This window comes from Equus caballus, chromosome 4 (assembly GCF_041296265.1).
Source record: "Equus caballus isolate H_3958 breed thoroughbred chromosome 4, TB-T2T, whole genome shotgun sequence".
Lineage (NCBI taxonomy): Eukaryota > Metazoa > Chordata > Mammalia > Perissodactyla > Equidae > Equus > Equus caballus.
Genome location: NC_091687.1, coordinates 92403665 through 92424976, shown reverse-complemented (window position 1 = coordinate 92424976; position 21312 = coordinate 92403665). Strand labels below are relative to the sequence as shown.

The 21312-nt window shown below is 39.9% G+C and overlaps 1 protein-coding gene across 3 annotated transcripts in view; it reads right to left on the bottom strand.

The window, feature by feature from the left end:
• EXOC4 (exocyst complex component 4) overlaps window positions 1-21312 on the bottom strand; it is a 738285-nt gene that overhangs the window by 42807 nt on the left and 674166 nt on the right. For all 3 annotated transcript variants that reach the window (XR_011438236.1, XM_023640178.2, XM_005609413.4), the window contains 2 exons: window positions 15735-15913; window positions 12731-12890 (listed from right to left, as the gene is read on the bottom strand). Coding sequence is in view for 2 of the 3 variants with exons in the window: in XM_023640178.2 (XP_023495946.2) it covers window positions 12731-12890; window positions 15735-15913 (339 nt within the window). In the remaining variant the exon portion in view is untranslated. The remainder of the gene's footprint in view (window positions 1-12730; window positions 12891-15734; window positions 15914-21312) is intronic.

The following is a 21312-nucleotide window of genomic DNA, read 5'->3' as shown; positions in this document are numbered from 1 at the left end:
GATGTCCAAGAATTACCCGCATCAGGATTCCCCGAGCACTTGTTAAATAAGCTGCATATGTCTGGGCCCCATTCTCAACTTTCTAAATCAGGATTTTTAGGGACGGAGTCAAAGAATTCCACTTAAATTCCCTAGGAAATTCTTATACCCTATAGCCTCTGAGAACCACTTCGTTAAGCTGCTTGGTGTCTCAAGAATACAGGTGTATGTATTTGGGACTAAGACTAGCGTTTACCAGGGAAGTGAATCCTGTACTAGTTCTAATTTGTGGTCGGTTCCGAGAGGCGGTGGTCTTGGGTGTCAAGTGCTGCTGTTGCAGGGTATGGGTTTGGAGGGTGGGCAGAAGACCAACCAGCAGCAGCAAGCACCTGATGGCTGAGCAACACCAGCCCCCACACGTTCCAGGGTAGGAGGGGTCTGTAGAGCCTCTACAGTGAAATTGCTGATTAAGGCTAATTAATACTGCCAGAGACCAGAGCTCTGTGGAAATCAAGCGAGAAAGACACACAATCAGAAAAAATAAAAGAAAAGAAAATGTTTGAGAGCTAAGAGCCTAGCTGAAAAAGGAAATCATATTTTATTTAAAGAAAGCAAAACAGAGACCCAGTATTTACCAAAATGACAGCTCTGCTTTCACATGGTTAAGAGCACGTGTAGACTTTGGAGTTGGACTGACCTAAGCTTGAATCCTGACTCTTCATTAGGTAAGCGGGAATGAGCCTCTTTAAGCTTTAGTTTTCTTCGTCTAGAAAATGTGGTAATAATAGCTACAGAGTTTCAGGGAGGACTCAGCGAGCCAATGCAGGTAAAGCACTTCCTATGGTTCACCTCACGGACTGCATTCGATTATATAAGAGGAACAATAATTACTCTTATCATGGTAATATGTCTTCAGCATCACTGAGAGAAAGTAACTAATTTAGGCCTCTAGGTGATTTACACTAAAGTTACTTGTCTTCTGGAAGCTGTCCTCGTTTTAGAGAAAGCAGTTTAGAGTTCAAGGTCTCTAAGGCCAGGCACATGAATTATTTCTTGGGAACCCATTTGTATTTAGCTAAGGATGCTCTCTGAAACATACATGGAAATTTATCAAACATACTTTGAAGCTTAAATTACATTTATAAATTCTTTAGATTCCTATTACAGAGAAGTAAAGGAAAAAAAAAACACCCAGAAACCAAAACCAAACAAAATCATGGTAACTAGTCACAAGAACTTTATAATGAAGTGGGGAGGGAGAACACGCTAGCAATAAAATATTAAACGATGAGTACAAATGAAGAACAATATGGCATATAATGAGGTGTTAATTTTAGAGAATAGAAAATTAGGGGGGAAGGAAGAATAATAAAGAGAGAAATTGATATGGGCCAGACATGTTAGAGAAGGTTTTAGAGAGCAAAAGGGACTTCATCTGGGGCTGGCCCTGTGGTATAGTGGTTAAGTTTGGTGTGCTGTGCTTTGGCAGCCTGGGGTCATGTGTTCAGATCCTGCCATTCATCAGCGGCCATGCTGTGGTGGTGACTCACATATAAAGTAGAGGAAGATTGGCACAGATGTTAGCTCAGGGTTAATCTTCCTCAGCAAAAAGAGAGAAAAAAAAAAAAAGGACTTCATCTGGGTGTTAACCACTGTGCTCACCAAGTGGCCTCCCTTCAGCTCATTGGTCTTGTTCTCCTCAGGATGGCAAGGGTGTTAAGAGGAGCAGGAGGTGGGAATGGCGAGAAGAGCTTTCTGTATAAAACGGAACAAGGAAAGGGGTGAGGGAGGAGCTGGGGAGGAAGTCTAGCCTTGATAAAGTTTGTAAAGGGTTGTAGCTCTCCTTTTACAGCTATAGCAATTGTGCCTGTTTTCTACTTTTAAGCATCAAAATTAAACACTATATCTTTATTTAGAAAACAAGAAAGGTCAGCTTCCAGCCTCAAGGTTTTCAGTAAGAATTCTAATAGAGTCGGTAAATGATCATTCTTAGGCTTTAGTCACAAAACAAACTTAACGTCTTTTTAGTACAACTCAATTTCCTCCTGACAGAAAAATGGCCTCACTGGGTGAATTAATTTAATTTCCTAACTATGACGTCTACAGAGGTAGCGCAGGGTATGGAAACAGCACAATTTGATAAGAGATTTTGGACCAGTCACTTCTGATTTCCATTCCTTGGCATCTTCATTGGAAATAATCACACCTGCCATCTATGCTAATCTCTGAATCATTGCAATTTCTAGCATGTGTGCTACAAGGAAAAGACTACCACTGTCTGCCAATAATTTCGAGGAACCCTAAATTACACATCAACATCATAGATGTACAAGGTATGATGACATCAAGTGAGCATAAACAAAAGAAGTCTTACGTAATCAAAGCATTGCACATGAGATATGTATATGAGAAATCAAACACCAATACTGACAGGAATTTTTTTTGAGAGCCTTATAAGTACTTATTATTCTGGGGTGTTCTAAGGGGGCTATACAGACCAGTAGGGATACTTACCTGCTTTCAAAGAGCCCTAATTAACCAATTAATTAGAGCTCAATTAATTGTTAGAATGTATGGAACATACTATAAGTGCAAGAAACACAGAAAAAGGAGATTAGTAGAAAGTGGGACGGTCAGAAACAGGGTAGCAAAGTCAAATGAAGGTTTAATTAGGGAGATGTAAGATTATTTAAATCTACTTACATAAAGATCTTTAAGAAAGTTTTCTCAGCGATCAAGCCACACAAATTTTTAATTCATTATTAAATTTTATTGACTGGCCTATTTCCTCCTACCAGGTAGCAAAAGCTACTTCCCCATCATAGTTCCCAATTTACTGTGGCCCCTAGGAAAGTCAAGGCTAGCTTTGCAACACGATTAAATTGAAGAGACATAACAGAATTTTTAGGGGCACTATCAAAAGAATTTTGATAGCAGGCTAATCTCTCCTACAAAATTAATCATAAATCCACATGGTTAATAATCTTGAGCCAAAAATCTGGACTATTAGAGGTAAAGGTTGGAAAAGGGATAGGTCACCCCAGAATTGGAAAGGCAGATAAGACCAATGGCAGAATAAAGCTGGGAAAAAAATACACAGAGGAAAGGATGTGAAAGATATTTTGTTTCTTTTTCAGAAACAAACTTGCGCTTCTAGCAAGCCAGTCAAAGAAAATTTTGTTTGATAGGTGGGGGCATTTCATATTTTCAGCCAAGTCGCCTCTGAAGCCCACGTCAGGGGCAGTGCCCGCTCCTGAGATTTCAGAGACCACAGACCCTCATCTGTCTGGATGTCTGTGGGTGCTTCCAGTAGATGGCAGCATGCCATTGCTAATCCCTGTCTATCAAACTACGCCCTGGTCACTCCGAATAGAAAAAGCTACAGCCTTTTCCGCAGAAAACCAAAGTAACACTCCTGGTGCAATAGGTTTGTAGGAAACAAGCCTACCTAAACCACTCCCTTGGAAGGAACTCAACATTCTCAGCCTGCCAGAGATCATTCCTGGCCTCAGTGAAAGTACAAGGTCAAGGACAAAGCAGAGGTCTGAAGTGATACATTTAGTTTCTAGGCTGGCTTTGTCACTCACTTTGCCACCTTGAGGAAGGTACCTAAACAGTTTACTTCAAAGACCAGTTGGAGAAGGCAAAATGAGAAGATGCTTCAATTTACTGGGAAGAAAGATGCTATACCACTTATGGGGAAAGTACCATTTCAGCGCAGGGAGCACTTCCATGCATTGTCCTCTTCCAGCTCTTGTACTGAGGGGCCGTTCTTTCCCTAGCCTCTTTACGGGGGTCCTCTTCCTTCTCATGCCCTTTATATGCTGCTAGTCCCCAGGCGATCATTCTCCATCTGCGGAGTTTATTTCCTCTAATGGTTTTAAATAACTCTATACTGACGATTCCCCAAATCTGTTTGTTCAATCCAGGCCTCTCCTCCAAATTGCTAGCTTACGTATCCAGTTGCATATTAGACATCTCTGCTTGGAAATCTCCAAGCATCTTACACTCATCATGTCCACTGATGATCTTGCCTCCATCATACCTTCTCCACCCTCCTCTTGTAGGCTTATCTTCCTTTTCTTTTTTGGTGAAGAAGATTCGCCCTGAGCTAATATCCATTGCCAATCCTCCTCTTTTTTTGATTGAGGAAGATTAGCCCAGAGTTAACATCTGTGCCAGTCTTCCTCTATTTTGAATGTGGGTGCCCCCATAGCATGGCTGATGAATGGAGTAGGTCCATGCCCAGGACCTGAACCTGTGAACTCAGGCCACTGAAGTGTAACTTTAACCACTTGGTCACAGGGCCAGGCCCAGGCTTATCTTCTTTGATGGTACTATGATCCAGTTAGATACTCATGTCAGAAAGTGGAGGGTGAACATGATGTAGTCTACATGGAAATCAAAACATAATGATACATATACACTTGAAATTTACATAATGTTATAAACCAATGTTACCTCAATTAAAAAAAAAAAAGCGGAGGGTCATCCCTGACTCCTTTTTTTCAACCTTCACTACTCAATCACTCTCTAAATCCTGCCAACTTTAGTTCCTTCATACTTCTCAAATCCGTCTTCTTCATCCCCACCAGCACGGACCTAGCCCAGGCCTACACTTCTCTCTCTCAACAATCACCTTTCAATTGGTCTGCAAGGCCTCCAGTTTTATCGCCCTCAAATCCATTTCCTACACAGCTGTGGAAATAAGTCTACTCAGAATACAAATCTGACCATCTCACTCTTCCACTTAAAAGCCTTCAGGGGCTGGCCCCGTGGCCTAGTGGTTAAGTTTGGCATGCTCTGCCTTGGTAAGCTGAATTTGGTTCCTGAGTGAAGACCTATATCATTTGTTGGTGGCCATGCTATGGCGGCATCCCACATACAAAATAGAGGAAGAATGGCATGGATGTTAGCTCTGGGTGAATCTTCCTCAAGTAAAAAGAGGAAGGCTGGCAATGGATGTTAGTGCAGGGCACATCTTCCTCAGCAAAAAAAATAATAAAAAATAAAATAAAAAATAAAAAAAATAAAAGCCTTCAGTCACCTCCAGAGTAAAGTCCAAACGCCTTAACTTTAGCACCCCATGAGTATTTCCTGAGTGCCTGCTACATGCCAGGCACTGTTCTAGGCCCTGAAACATCAGAAGTGAACATGAGTCCTTGCCTTATGGAGCTCACACTCTACTCCCAGTAGATGAGGAACTGACAAACAGTTTTCCAAAGCAGCTGCACCATTCTACACTCCTACTAGCAGCCTACGATGGTTCCAGTTTCTCCACATCCTCTCCAAACTTATCACCTGTCTTTCTGATTACAGCAATCCTAGTGGGTGCAACGTGATATCTCACGGTGGTTTTGATTTGCATTTCCCTAATAATGAATGTGTTGAGCATCTTCACGCGTGAATTGGCCATCTATATATCTTCTTTGGAGAAATGTCTATTCAAATCCTTTGAGTATTTTTATTTATTAATAGATCTTATTTTTTCCAACAGTTTTAGATTTACAAAAAAATTGAGAAGATAGTACAGAGATTTGCCATATAAGTTGCACTCAGTTTCTGTATTATTAATATCTTACATTAGTATGATAGATACATATATCACAACTAATGAACCAATATTGATACATTATTACTAACTAAAGTCCATAGTTTATTCACATTTCCTTAGTTTTTACCTAATGTCTTTTTTCTGTCCCAGGATCCCAACCAGTTTCCTACATTACATGTAGTTGTCGTGTCTTCTTAGGCTCCTCTTGGCTTTGATAGTTTCTCAAACTCTCCTTGTTTTTGATGACTTTGAGTTTCGAGGAGTACTGCTCAGGTATTTTATAGGATCTCCTCTAGTGGACTCTGTCTTATGTTTTTCTCATTATTATGTGGGGGTTATGGGTGTTTGGGAAGAAGAATGCAGAGGTAAAGTGTCATTTCCATCCCCTCATATCAAGGGTACATCTGTTGACATAACTTATGCATGTTGATGTTGACCTTGATCACCTGGCTGAAGTACTATCTGTCAGATTTCCCCACTATAAAGTTACTTTCCCTCCATACCATATGTACTGTTTGGAAGGAAGTCACTAAATGCAACCTACACTCTAGAAGTGCAGAGTTCGTCTCCCCCTCCTTTAGGGTACAGTAGCTACATAATTTATTTGGAATTCTTCTGCATAGGAGATTTGTCTCTTCTTTCTCACTTATTAATAAATTCAATCACTTATTTATATCAGTACAGACTCACTGGTATTTATCTTATACTTTGGGTTATTATCTCATACTACTTTCTTTTCTTGTTCAAATTGTCCCAACTTTGGCCAATAGGAGCTCTTTTTGTTGGTTCCTGTACTCCTTTGACACATCCTCATCAATGTGTTATTTTTGCGTATGTTTTTAGTACTTCCTTACTTTCTGGTAACCTAAGATGGTCCAGGCTCATCTTGTGTATTTCCTGCCCCAGTCCTATAATTTTCCATTTCTCCCAGGAACCCTGTTCCTTTTATTGGAAAATAGTTATTAGAAATCAAGATCTGGGTACTGGGTATGCTCATTGCTATTGGGGTGCCTTTATCTATTCTTTAACTGGATTATTTGCCTTTGTATTATTGAATTGTAAGAGTTCTTTATATATTCTGGATACAAGTCCCTTTCTCAGATAGATGATATGCAAATATTTTCTCCTATTCTATTGGTTGTCTTTTTATTTATTTAAAAATTTTTAAAAAATTATTTTATTGAGGTCATACTGACTTATAATATTGTGTAAATTTCAGGTGTACATTATTGTATATCAGTTTCTCTATGGATTGCATCATGTTCACCACCAATAGTCTAGCTTTTATCCATCACCATATATGATTTAACCTCTTACTGAGTTAAACAAATATGGTATATTGTTCTTCTCCATATAAACACGTGTTCAAAGGAGGCATGTCAGGCAAGATTTTTTTCTCCTGTGGTCTTCAGGTTCCAAATGGCTCTTTCTCTACCAGTGAGATCTTTTTGTTTACTTCTGTGGAGCAGATGCTCCTATGTATGGGCACTGTACATAGAAAACATACGGCTTCAGTGGTGAAGGGAACATATATAGAACAGCTCCAAAGCTAACCCAGAGTTGCTGGAAGTGGGGCTGGGGCTGGGGAAAGGAGGGGTGAGGAAGCTAGGAGCAAAGACTGCCTGTCGTTAAAAATGAAACGACCCAGTTAGTATCCTTCTGGAGCGATCACGACTCTGCTTTAACATGGGAAACACAGGATGAGTACCTATGCTGGAAGAGCAGGGCTTTCATAGTGACCATCCAATGAGAAAAGAGAAGCTGCCAACTTGGTCTTTTGTATATCACACTGGAAACACTCTAACTGTATTTTTGTTTGCCCTGAATGCCTCAGACCCTACCAGGGAACTGAGGAGTGAGAGGTTGTTCCCAAATACATTTAGAGCTTGTTTCTACACACAGGTCAATCGTGGAGGAGTGATAAAGGAATGCAGACCAAAGCATTTCGGGCCTCTTGTCAAGCCCACCAGTGGCCAATTCTCTGTCCTGAGCTAATTTAACCCATCAGCAGCATTTGACACAGATGAAAATATCTTCCTCTTAAAACACTTTCTTCACTTGACTTCTGGGACACAAACCTTCCCTGGTTCTCTTCCTACTTCGTTGGCTGCTCCTTTTCAGGCTCCTCTGCTGATCCTGCTTCAGTACTCCAACATCTAAATCTAAATAGTGGAGTACCTGAGGCTCAACTTTTGGATATCTCCTCTTTTTTCTGCATTTGTGTTCTTGTCGACACCTCACCCTTCACTCTGTCTCATGGCTTTAAATCCTACCTACATGCTGACAATTCCCAAGCTCCTCTTTCCAGCCCAGACCTCTTTCCTGAACTCTAGATGCGTACATCAGCTCTCTCTTCTTTATTCAGATGTCTAAGAGGCATCTTCAGATTGAACATTTCCAAACCTAATTTCTTGATATCCGCTTCCTATCTGCACCTTCCCCCTCAACCTGCCTTTCCAATAGTCTGGATCATTTTCATTTCAGTAAATGAAAACTCTATCCTGTGAATTGCTCAAAACAAAAACCTTGGAATCATTGGTTCCCTTCTAACCCCTCAGCAAATCCTGTCAGCTGTACTTTTAAAATATATCCTAATCTGACCACTTCTCATCCTCCCCACTGCTACCATCTTGGTTTGAATCACCACTATCTTTCACCTAGATTACTGCAATAGTTTTCTAACAGATCCTTCTGTTTTTGCCCTTGGCTGCAATCTCCTCTTCCCAATTGTCTATTTTTAGCACAGCAGCCAGACTGACTCTTTAACAATGTAAGTCAGATTATAGCACTCTTCTGTTCCAAACCCCCTAACAGCTTCCTATCTCACTCAAAGTGAAAGTCAATGTCATCACAATGGCCTTCAAGATCTCAGCTCCTTAGATTAAACCTCTGACCTCATCTCTTCCCCTTGCTCATTTACTTCAGCTATACTGGCCTTTCTGCTATTCTGCAAATGCCCAGCACTCTCCTCCCTCTGGCTCTTTGCTCTTAGATCCCCTTTCCTGGTATGCCTTTCCCCTACATACCCATGTGGCTTGCTCCTACTCTTCCTCTAGGTCTGTCCTCAAATGTTACAATCTCACTAAGGACTTCCATGAATAATTTAAAATGGCAGGTTATCTATTATACCCTAGCAGGCTCTACTCACCTTCCCAGGCCTAATTTTTTTACCATATCATATATCATCATCTGACATACTTTATATTTTACTTATTTATCAGTTTGTCCGTCTTGCCCCACAGTAATGTAAATTCCATGAGGGCAGGACTTAGAGAGAATGCGCACTTGATAAATATTTGTTGAGTGAATGAATGAAGGAGTCAATGAATAAAAGGATGAGGAAGCTTTCTTATGTTTTAGAACTTCTCCCCTTACCACTTCTTGAACCTTAGCTTTCAGTTCCTTATCTTTGTCAGATTTAAGAATGAGAGATACCAGTCTAAAGAAAATCAAAATGAGAAAAGAATCAAGCAGAGATGAAGCCCTGAAGGAGGAAAGCAGGAAATAGAGATGACAGGAGAGAGAAACGAGAAAAGAGAAGAAAGAGAAACGGGAGAGACAGATAACAAAGGGGAAAGTGAGGCAGAGAGGGAAGGAGGAGGACAACTGTGGGATATTCTTCTTGAATAATGGCTTCACTTAAACTCTAGAGACTGCCAGGTGCGCCATGGGGACTTCGGTGCCCATTCAGACCTCTCCCGTGATGCACCGCCTGGACTCCTGGGTTGCTTTTGTGACTCAGTCCTGGAGAAGTGTATGACAGCTCAGGATAAGAGGATCTCCGTGAAAGCAACTAAAAAGCACACTCACAAAGTCCTTCCAATTTCTAGTTAATCTGCAATGATTTTCGAGGACAAAGTATCTTTTCGAGTCTGAAAATCAACAGTGGGGTCAAAAAGGTCAAAACCATAGCAGAGATCATTACCATAGAGGACAGGGTCTCTCTGTAATTCTGGTGATTATATAGGTGATCTTGATCCTTTGCTCACCCAAGATTTATTCTCCTATTAGAGATTAGAGTAAAGGTGTGTATGAAAAGAGACAACAATACTACAAGCAGAAGAATCCACATCAATGGAATCACTCTAGTTCCTTCATTCTTTCATTACAGAAAGCTTCTATTTTCCACTGGCCAGGAAGCCCATGGAAGTAAAAAACTACAAGAGCCTTGCAGCATCTTGTTAAATAAGTTTTCTGACACATGGCAACTAGTGATTAATTACTGTGTTAGAAGACAACATTCCTACAGAGAGTTGCTGGAAATACAGATGCTGCCCATGCTTGATTAGACATTGCTTAAGGAATGCTGAGGCACACTGCTGCAGTCTACTATTTCTGGATATTTTGGTATCGCTGTTATATTTATTTTACACAGCTTTAAACTCAGTAGAATTGATGGAGCCCATTTCACAAAACCTGTCCCTATCAAAAACAAGAACAGAAAAAAAATAAGGCTATAAAGTGTGTCTGTGTATGCGTGTATGTATAAGAGCAGGAGAAAATGAGGAAGAAGGAGACTATGAATAGTAGGGATATATTCTTCCTGTTTGTAACACTTTCTGCTCTACAAAGAAAGAACTGTGAGGGAGATGGTCTGCTCCTTAGAAGCCTGTAAGAAAACTGACCCACATCAGCTGGTTAAAATTTCAGGGCATAAAGGTAAACTAAACTTTCTCATTATCCAAGCCCTTCACCAACGCCAAAACAAGCTTTGATGTGACATGTATTCATGCATCCAGTGCACACAATGAGCACTTACTGTGGTCCAAGCACTGAGGAAACAGACAGAAAACATCTCGGCCTCTTGGAGCCAATAGTCTAGTAAGGAGATGTCTTCTGAACCAGGACCAGAAGGACAGAATCAGCCAATTCTACATGTTCATGCTAGCCTATTTCCTTTTGTAATCCATTTGATTTAAAGAAAGTAACAAAAGAGTAAAGAGTAATAATAGCAGTACTTGTCCCAAGTGGTCACGTTTCAGCTTATACCCGTTCCTTGGACATCATTCACTAACCCGACTGTGAAAGGCATGCCTTGCTGCCATTCAGTTATTTCCTGAAGAAACACTTTGTCAGCACATGGCCCACCGATGCCACCCTCAATACTGCCCAGCCTGCATTTCATTATTCAGATGCCAGTATTTTTAGTACGTATTTGGGCCCCATACTGTCTGCCAAAACTGTGTTAATTTACTTATTTCAGCTAAATAAAAAAAATCATTTAAAAAAGGATGATTGAATTGAGGAATTATACTCCTCAGAGAATTAGTAATGCTTCTCTGTATCCCTCAGGCCTCCATGTTCTTAGCTTCCCCTTGTCAATGTTATTATGAATAGACTAATTCAATAATGAGATCATTCCCCATAAGAGCGACCAAATAATGCAGCATTCAGTCACACCTGGTTTCCCTAATCTGAGCAAGGAAGGCTTGCCACCAAATGTAGCCTAAAACAGGGAATTTAATGAATACACACACACCAAGACAAATAGGAAAAAAAAGACAGGGAAGGAGGACAGAAAAGCAGAGGAACAGGGTAGCAATGGAACAAATGGAGTGACAGATCGGAGAAGAAAGGTTAAAAATGAAGATATATGGTTATACGTTTTTCAAAACAAAGACCCTAGCATATATGTCTTAATAATTGTCAAAGTAATACAATATTTCATCATCCCCTTAAATGTCTCAGGAATTGCTTCAAATTTTCTTGAACTTCTCATGGAATCAAAAAATCAAGTGAAAAACAAAGCAGTACTAAATATTTGGCAGGAGCATTCTGCACTGTTAAAAACCAATGACTTCCTAGCCATAAAGGAGCTTATGGAATAATTCACCTAGGTATAAAAAGCAATAAAGCACTAAGAGAGCATAATCTATCCTCTTCAAAACTGTTTAAGATTTCATTAAAGCACCAAAGGTCTGATGATTTCAGTAAGGTGTAGATAGTGTTGAGACCACATGGAGAGAAAATAAAATTAACTCTCAACTTTGGAAAAGTGCATTATAAAGAAACACTAAGAATTGAGATGAGCAAACCTAGAAAAGAGCAAGTGAAAGTGCTATTTAAAAGAAGAACCTCCGATTACCTGAAGGCAGAGCAGGGCCAGAGATGAGTAACCACTCCCCACCCAATAAAAACAAGAAGAGGAGAAGGGTTGCAATTGGAAACGGTAGAACAGATAAGGAAATATACGCATGTAAAAATATATTCAACACGTTATTCATGAGACGAAAAAGGGAAAAAGTCCAATGTCTACAAATTTGCAAATGACTAAATAAATCATTTATGGTTCATGTATACCATGGAATATTTGTTCAGGTACTAGAAGTAGTATTTTCAAGGAATATTAATGGATATGAGAAAAACTATGTTTTCAAAGAATATTATTGATATGGGAAAATGCAATTATATGAATATAAAACTATATTAAAATACTTCCAATTTTGTAAAGAGAAATCATATACAAACATATGTGTGGAAACTCACGTATACACACAGCACATGCACAAAAATCAGGAGAAAGTATACCAAATGTCATAGTTTAAAGTCTTATGAGTAATGATTACATTCTTCTTTGTATTTAATTTTACATATTTTATGCACTAAGCATACCTTACTTTAATAATCAGAAAAAAGTTACTGAAGTTTTGCACTAAGAAGAACTTAGGTTAGAGAACAGGAAAAGTTACCTGCCTAAGGGATGTTAAATATCCCACAGAATTTTTTTTTTCTAACATCCATGCCCAACGTCCTCCATTTTATATGTGGGACACCTGCCACAGCATGGCTTGATAAGCAGTGCGTAGGTCCACACCCAGGATCCGAACTGGTGGACCCTGGGCCGCCAAAGCGGAATGTGCAAACAACCGCTGTGCCACCAGGCTGGCCCAAATGTCCCATAGAATTTTATAGAATTACCTTCTCTATGACTGAAGAACATCTATTTTTTTTTTTTTTTAAATTGAGATATAATAGACATAAAACATTACATTAGTTTCAGGGGTACCATGTAATGATTTAATATATGCATATGTTGTGAAACGATCACCACGATAAGTTTAATTAACATCCATCATCTCTGTTTCATATTTTTTTAAACTAACTTTATAAGCACCAAGAATTTGTCTTTAAAAATGACTTTATAGGCAAGGAGTCTCGGTTTTGGTACAAGGAACTGAGCCCAGTCTTCCCTCCTACCTTGCAAAGTCCAGGTCTGCTTCCCGTGACATGGTGATGTTGGTCAAATTCTGCTGAAGAACAAAAATATTTCTACACATTTTCTTGATACCAGATTCACTGATGCGCCTGAAGTACTGGGCACCATTAATGAGGATGCAGGAGATCAGGTGTCCCAGGCCTGAGGGGGTCAGCACAGGGCAGTGGGGTGAAAAGAGAAGATAGGTTAGTGCCATACTGCGTAAACTCACATGCAGGAGCTCTCTCTTCTAATCCTCCACAAATTTAAATGACCAAAGAAAACATCTCTGATGCTTGTAACTGCTGATCTTACAATCATTTTAGAGTTATACATTACTCTAATAGCTGCAAATGGGAAAACTTTATGCTGGCAACAAAACCTAGTATATCCATAGCTCTACCATTGCCATATACATCTAAAGCCACCATACCAGGGCTTAGAGAATATGCCAGGTTGTTATAAACTACTCAAGTGCATAGGACGATTGTTTTTCTGCACAGATATTTTGGGAGCAAAGAAGAACACATGTAAATACTATGGTCTGTTTGGTCTCCTCTTCCTCCCACAAAACAGATAGGGGTGCACTTTTGGCTCAGAAGTTGATTGGGAAGCTACACAGGCAAAAAAATATCAATAAGAAATTGGGCTATTGGTACTAATGCTAATATACCTCAACACTGATAACGGACTATATTTCTAAAGTAGTAACTGAAGAGAATGTAATCAGAAAGGAAAAGCAGATTATACATTAACTGTTGAGTTCCCATGAGACACCTATGGACATTTCTGGGGTCTCATAAGTGGTTTGTTCTCACACTGAAAGGACTGTCTTATGGTCTACGAAATCCGGCAAAGGGTACCTCAGTACATTAACAACTAAGAGGTCCCATTCAGATTAGCCTTTGTAATTAAGTTGAGGAACGCTGGTTCCAAACAACCTTAGGGACGTGTGGGTTACCATTTTTAAAAGTTACATTTTAATTCTAAATACTTGCAATTAAGTAAAGTTGTCTTCCATCTTTTGCCCTTATTCTTGCAAAGTTAGACTGAAGTAGGAAATTTCCCCTAGAACTCTACAGCTAGTCTGGCTACTAGCAAGAAGTCTACTATTTTTGTTACTTTCCTCTGCTAAGCTCATAGTCCCTCCACGGTGACCGTGGTCCAGACCCAAGCTTAGGCACATCTTCAGGTTCAGTGGCTCCCTCTGTCTTCAAAATGAGTTTTCCTTTTTTAGGGTGAAGTTGGAAAGGACGAGGAGGACGCATTCTCTCCTGCTTCAGCTACACTCACCCAACTGTTGCTTTAAGACCACAAACTCACTTGTATGTGCTACTACGTGAAAGTGAAGTTTTTTACTCAAAGGATTTTACACGTGGATTTTACAGTTAGATAATTTATTTATGTGAAAAATCTCTATGGGTCAAGAGATTTGGTGTGACTCTTCTGAGCCCATATCTTCAGGTATAATTTTGTTCTGCCGTGGTATAATGCAGCCTGCCCTAAGTGTAGGCAATGAGGAGACGCATTATTTGTAGAGAATAATAAATAATAATAAACAAATTTATATAATAGGTATAATAAATAATAATCAACAATAAAACAAATTACAAGTTGGTTTGCTTTATATTGTCACTATGCATCAGCCATTCTAACAGTATCTGTGATAAAGTACTCCTCCCTGGCACATCAAGGAGGATTGAGACCACTGACTCTTCCCCCTGCCTTGGGAAACTCAATTATTATGCCTTTTGAATTTAGAAAATTATATCCAGAGAAATCACTAGGTTTTTAAACAGGAAGTCTCAAATTTATGAATTCTTAGTTAAAATCTTTTCTGTGTCAGAGGATTACATCTGTATTTCAAGATGTTGTTGCTCAGAAGGATTAGATGTTAGGAAATGTCCAGGCCAAATGAAAAGAAGACTCTGGAAACTGCTGATATGGAGGGCTTGAAAGAGCCACAGTCAGAGTAAGGAGGAAGCTCTGTGTAGGAAGGGAAAAGCAACTTCCCAGATGGGCATTGTAGCTTCAAGAAATTCACAGTGCCGTGGGGCTAACTAACGCCTAACTATTGAATCGCATACTTTTTGGCTAAACACTTTTAGGGGCATTACCATTCAGACCACATCTCCATCTTTATGACATACTTTAATGGGAAATTAAGATTTTGGGGGGAGGTCCAAATTTGCTGGAATATAACTGTTTCATAAACAAGCAATGGCCATGCACTGACGCTTTCTTTCCTTACTTCAGGTTGCCACAATCCTTTGGACAATGTGCCTTCTTAATTGTTTTAAGTAACATTAGTTTAACTCTGTGAGAGACCATAGATGCTTCTGGCACCCAGGTCTACGTACAAACCAAAATAAGAAAAAAGGGAATATAATTTGAAGCCTAACGGGGGTCCTATGGTAGAAATTTAGCATGAAAATTATTTGGCTGGCATCACATTTTTCAAAATGTTGCAGGTGAACGCCTTGAGATGGTCCCGTCTTTCACACCCGTGCTCGCCTGCCTGAGCCTGAGGCATTTAGGGATGCGGCCTTCCTAAAATCACCGTTAATCGGAGGTTTCTGTTCTTTTCAGACAATAACACATTCTCTAAAAGAAAACCTCCCCTTCCAGTGATAATTTTACCTAACGCAGGATCTTTCAGGGTTCTCTCCTCATTGTATGTTTCTTTTTCTTTTATGAGCTCCTCTTGAGTTAATTCATGGCCCACTCCACATATTTACCCAACTCTCATGAGTGGCATGTCAGGGAGGCAGCTGGGCTGCCATCTTCCTTATCTTGGATTAAATCTCCTTATCAACCAGGAGCCATACTGTTGTCTACCTAGCCATACATAGAGAAGCTAGGTATTGTAGTTTTAATTTAAAAAACAAACCAACAAAAAACCCCAACCTTTTTCTACAAGTTTTGAACTTCAATAATACAGAAAAATCATGAAAACCTTCACCCTTCCTTCTCCCCAAACTCCCAGGAGCAGAGGCAGGGTCTGACCTTCAAATATATACTGGAACTTGTGCTGCTGCAGGCTGGCGCTCATGGCCTCTTCAATGGCGCTGATGTCTTTGTTGAGCTTGACCACCAGAGGGTCATAATCCATACTTTCCACATTGGCGACAATGGCATAGTTCCCCTCCTTTGCAAGGGGGATGAGATAGTGGAAACAGTGAACCCTGAGAAAGAGAGAGATGGGGAGAGCAGTTAGTAATAAATCTTTCTGATGAAAATAATGATCGTCTTGTGACAGAGTGACCAAATATTTAAAGCAGCAGTGACCCTGTAAATATTTACGTACTTCTTTCCTTTTTCACCAAAAGCCATCTTAGCTATTCGGCAGAACAGCTGAGCGATCTTGAGCAAGTCAGCTTCTGTGATTCTCGCTTGTTTAATCCATGCATTGGGGGTAGGAATGGATGAATTCCTTTCAATGACAGGACTATATGCGTAGTCTGAAAAGCACTATATTTTTCAACAGATATTGCCGTAGTGAAAACGAGAGGCAGAGCTCACAGATCTTAAAAGTGTAGGCTTTGGAATGAGACTACTTTGGTTTCAATTCCCAATTCCAATGTTTACTAGCTGTGTGACTTTGGGCAAGTTACCTCCTGTCTCTGTGTCACAGTGTCCTTATCTGTGCAATGGGGATAATAACAACACCTACCTCACAGGATGCGCTGAGGAGCTACTGCATATAAAGTATACAGCACAGGGCCTGGCATTACTATTATATTTATTATTGCTAAGCTATTACTTAAATAAAATGCTTACTAAACATTACGCACTTGTTAAAAATTGTCCTAGGCCCTGGCAATCTAAGACACAGTTTGTGCCCTTAAAGACATCACAGTCTAATGTGGATAACAACAACAACAACAAAAGATCAAAAGAGGGCAGTGCCTCCCTCAGAAGCCCACGTACCCAGGGTGCCATGGAAATCTGCTGTGGGGCATCAGGAAAGGTTCAAGAAGGAGATGATACTCGAGACACATAAGAGGGATCTGAGTGAGCCTGAGGAAGGCGTGTATTTCTATGTTGAAATGGCCTGAGTCAGTTTGGTCATATACAATTCTTAGGTTCTTTTTGGTAAATATCGGTAACTGCCAAAGTCGGAGGTGGGTAAGGATAGATTACTCCATAACCTTTGTATTATGATGTAGTGAAAGCAGGTTTCAGTCCAAATAACTCTACCACATATACAGGTATTTATTTAAAAACAAAACCCACCATACATTGGTAAATACAGTTCAAACGGGCTGTTCTGTAAGCTCAGTGAAGTGTCCGCTCTGTTGTTTTGGGTGCTCTGTCTGCCTGATCTTGTCATGGAATGTTTGCTGGGCATAGACAAGACGACAATCCAGAGTCAGGATTCTGTTACCCTTATTGTTGGCATCAGGTAACAAGAAATATTCCTTGACAAATGGCTGCAAAAGCCTTGGGCATTATCCCTAGTGATGCACCTACAGGTTTGACTATCATCTTTCTTTTCCTAAGTCAGGTTTACTGAGAAATAATTTACAAAGAGTGACACTTACCCTTTTCAGTGTACCGTTGCCTACAGCTGTATAATCGCCACCATAATCAAGTTATAGACCTCTACCATCACCCCCAGAATTCCCTTGCACCCCTTTGAGGTCAATCCCTACTCATACCCCAAGGCTCTTGCAACCACTGATCTATTTTCTGTCCTTATAGTTTTGCTTCTTGCAGAATGCCATATAAATGGAATCACTGGAGTATGTAGGCTTTGGAGTTTGGCTTCTTTCACTCTGCCTAAAGTAGCTGAGATTAACCCATATTGTTGTTCATTCCTTGTTATTGCCAAGCAGCCTCCTCACCTATGGACGTCCTGCAATTTAACCATTCAGCAGTTCACATCTGCATTGTTTCTAATTTGGGGTGATTATGAATAAAGTTGCTTCATGTACAGATTTTTGTGTAAATATAAATGTTCATTTCTCTTGGGAAAATACCTGCAAGTGGGATTGCTGAATCATTCAGTGAGTATATGTTTAATTTTATAAGACACCGCTAAACTGTTTTCCATAGGAATTGTGCCACTTTCCTTTCCTACCAGCAATACACAAAAGTTCCAGTAGCTCCACGTCCTCACCGGCACCTAAGTGTTGTCAGGTTTTTTTTTCTTGAGGAAGATTAGCCCTGAGCTAACATCTGCTGCCAATCCTCTTTTTTGCTGAGGAAGACTGGCCCTGAGCTAACATCTGTGCCCATCTTCCTCTACTTTATATGTGGGATGCCTGCCACAGCATGGCTTGCCAAGCAGTGCATAGGTCCACACCGGGGATCCGAACTGGTGAACTGCAGGCCGCTGATGTGGAACATGCGAACTTAACAGCTGTGCCACCGGGCCTGCCCCTACGTCTTGTCAGTTTTAAAAAAAAATTTCAGCTTTGTTGATGTGTAATTGGCATATAAAATTGTAAGATATTTAAAGTGTACATCATGGTGATCTGATATTTGTATACTGTGAAAGGACTCCCTCCATCTAGTTAATTAACACATCAATCACCTCACATATTTATCTTTTTTTTTTAGTGAGAACATTTAAGTTCTATTCTGTCAGCAAATTTTAATTATACAGCACAGTGTTATCAACTATAGTCACCATGTTATACGTTAGATCCTCAGACTTTATTATTCTTTCAAAGATTTTATTTTTTTCCTTTTTCTCCCCAAAGCCCCCCAGTACATAGTTGTATATTCTTCGCTGTGGGTCCTTCTAGCTGTGGCATGTGGGACGCCGCCTCAGCGTGGTTTGATGAGCAGTGCCATGTCCGCACCCAGGATTCGAACCAACAAACCACTGGGCCGCCTGCAGCAGAGCGCACGAACTTAACCACTCGGCCATGGGGCCAGCCCCCTCAGACTTTATTATTCTTATAGCTGAAAGTTTGTACCCTTTTACCAACCTCTCCGTTTCCCCCACCCCCATCCACCACTTATCTACTCTGCTACTATGAGTTTGACTTTCTTTCTTAGATTCCACATATAAGTGATACCATGCAGTATTTGTCCTTCTTTGTCTGACTTATTTCACTTAGTATCATGCCCTCAAATGTCTGTCAGTTTTTTTAAAAAAATTTGTCATTCTAATAGATGTATAGTGGTATCTCACTGTGGTTTGAATTTGCATTTCCCTAATGACTAATGATGTGGGAATATTTTCATGTGCTTATTTGCTATCCATATATCTTTGTGTTCATGTCATTTGCTTAACTTTTTTATTGGGTCGTTTTTTTCTTATTATTAGCTTTTGAGAGTTCTTTATATATTCTGAATATAGGTCCTTTATTAGATATACATTTTAGAAATATTTTTCTCCCAGTTTTCGGCTTATCTTTTCATCTTAACAATGTCTTTCAAAGAATAGTTTTAAATTTTGATGAAGTTCAATTTATCATTTATTTCTTTTATGATTGGTGCTTTGGGTATTGCATTTGACAAATCTTTGTCTAAACAAAGTCAAAGATTTTTTTCCTATGTTTTCTTCTAGAAGTTTTGTAGTTTTAGGTTTTACATTTAGATCTATGATCCATTTTGAGCCAAGTTTTATGTAGGATGTGCTATATTCTTATAACCTACTCATGTAAAAGAATCCAAATATCTTGACTACCAGTTCATTTCAACGATGTCTGATCATCTTATCATCTGGTAATCAACTAATGACTAATTTCACCAATAAAAACTCATTCTGACATTCATGTGCTAATTGGCAAAATGTATAGTTTTGATCAAGATAACAGTAACTACATCATTTGCAGCCCTCTCTGGAATGTGACCTTTCTGATATCATGAAAGTTGATCAACCCTGGAGTGGGATTCACGACTAGGAAACTGATTGCTACTTGGTTGAAATTTAAACTAAGTAGCTCTTAGTTGAAAATAAAGTCAAGCCATCAATGCTAAAGCATTTTTACAGTAAATTACAGATGTCATAACTCTAGACAATGGGAAGACCATGTACAAAGCCATGAGGGTGTGAATGGAGGACAGTTTTAAGGAGTGATGAGTGGTTCCTTCTGGTACACATGGATCACATGACAGAGGCATGAGGTGAGCTTGGGAAGATGGGCAGGGGCCAGGTCATCATAAGCTTTGGAGGCCATCGAAGGACTCTGGACTTATTTGAGAAGCCACTGGGAGGCTTAGAAGGATTTTAAGAGGTGAAATGATATAATCAAATATCAGCATTGGCAGGATCTCTCTGGCACAGTGTAAAGGGTGGATTGACGGTGGAGAACAGAAGCAACTGGAAGTAGAGAGACCACTTAGGAAATCACTATGAATTGGAGTTGAGAGCTTAGGAGATCCTAAAGTAAGTGGCAGAGAGGAGAGTTAAACACTGTTTTAAGGTGCTATCTTCCCTTCTCAAAATGACTAGAGACAAAAAAGAAATTAAAATAGTCACTGGCAAATGTCAAATTCACATAGTGTTTTTTTTCCTTTTGAATTCTGGCATGTTGTTGCCGACCTTAACATGACTTTGGCATTAAGGTTTTCTGCAAATATTGCTGATTGCACAGCGGGATGGTTGATTTTTAGAAAGTAGGCACTTAGGATCCCAACAGTGACAGGCAGTTGCTGTTGAAGGCACTTAGAGCCCTCCTGATGGTGAGAGAAATCAGCTGATAAAGGTGACATTCTTGGCATCTTGGACTCTAACGGCAACTTAATTTTTTTCTTCTAAAGTTCAAATAGGAAAAAAAACTCAACAATTTTTAATGGCCTCACCATGTCTTTCATCTCTTGAGGGTGTCATTTGCATTATGCTTCAAACTGTGGGAAGGCGTTGCTTGGTGGTTACATGTGACCTACAGTGACACAGGTAAAATGTCAAATGCTCTTTGGATGGGTCCTTCAACATAGAACCTACTGGATTTGAGAACACGTTTTGGTTTGAACTTTAACAATGTTAAGGAAAAATATGGGCTATGGATATAAACATATTTCAGGGAATAAGACAAACTTTTGGCATTTGAGGTTGTTCTGGACTTCTTGCTAGTATTTCCCATTAATTTTTTGTCTGTTCTATCTGTGCTTTCTTATTACAGTGGCTTCTTGGGTAAAAGTGCCAGAGACAGTGTCTAACCAGCCACTTCTTCATCGCACCAGCTCTTGGATGACAGGGCCAAAGTTCTAATTTCCTTTTACAACAGGATGGGAACAAAACAAACAACTGATTATGATGACAAGAATGATGTTGGACATGCAGTCTCTGTACCTCTTAAATACAAGTAGTGGGCTACCAAGTGAAAACAGAATCTCCAATCAATTCATCTTTTTTCTTTTTTTTGCTGAGGAAGATTAGCTCTGGGCTAACACCTGTGCCAGTCTTCCTCCACCTTATACGTGGGTTGCTGCTGCAGAATGGCTGACAAGTGCCCAGGATCTGAACCTGCGAATTTGGGCTGCTGAAGTGGAAGGCACCAAACTTCACCACTACATCACAGGGCTGGCCCCTCAATTCATCTTCTTTAACAAGCAACAGGTTTTGTTTGGGGAAACAGCACTTATTTTATCTTGGTTTGGTTTCACACCAGCTAATCCTCAAGAG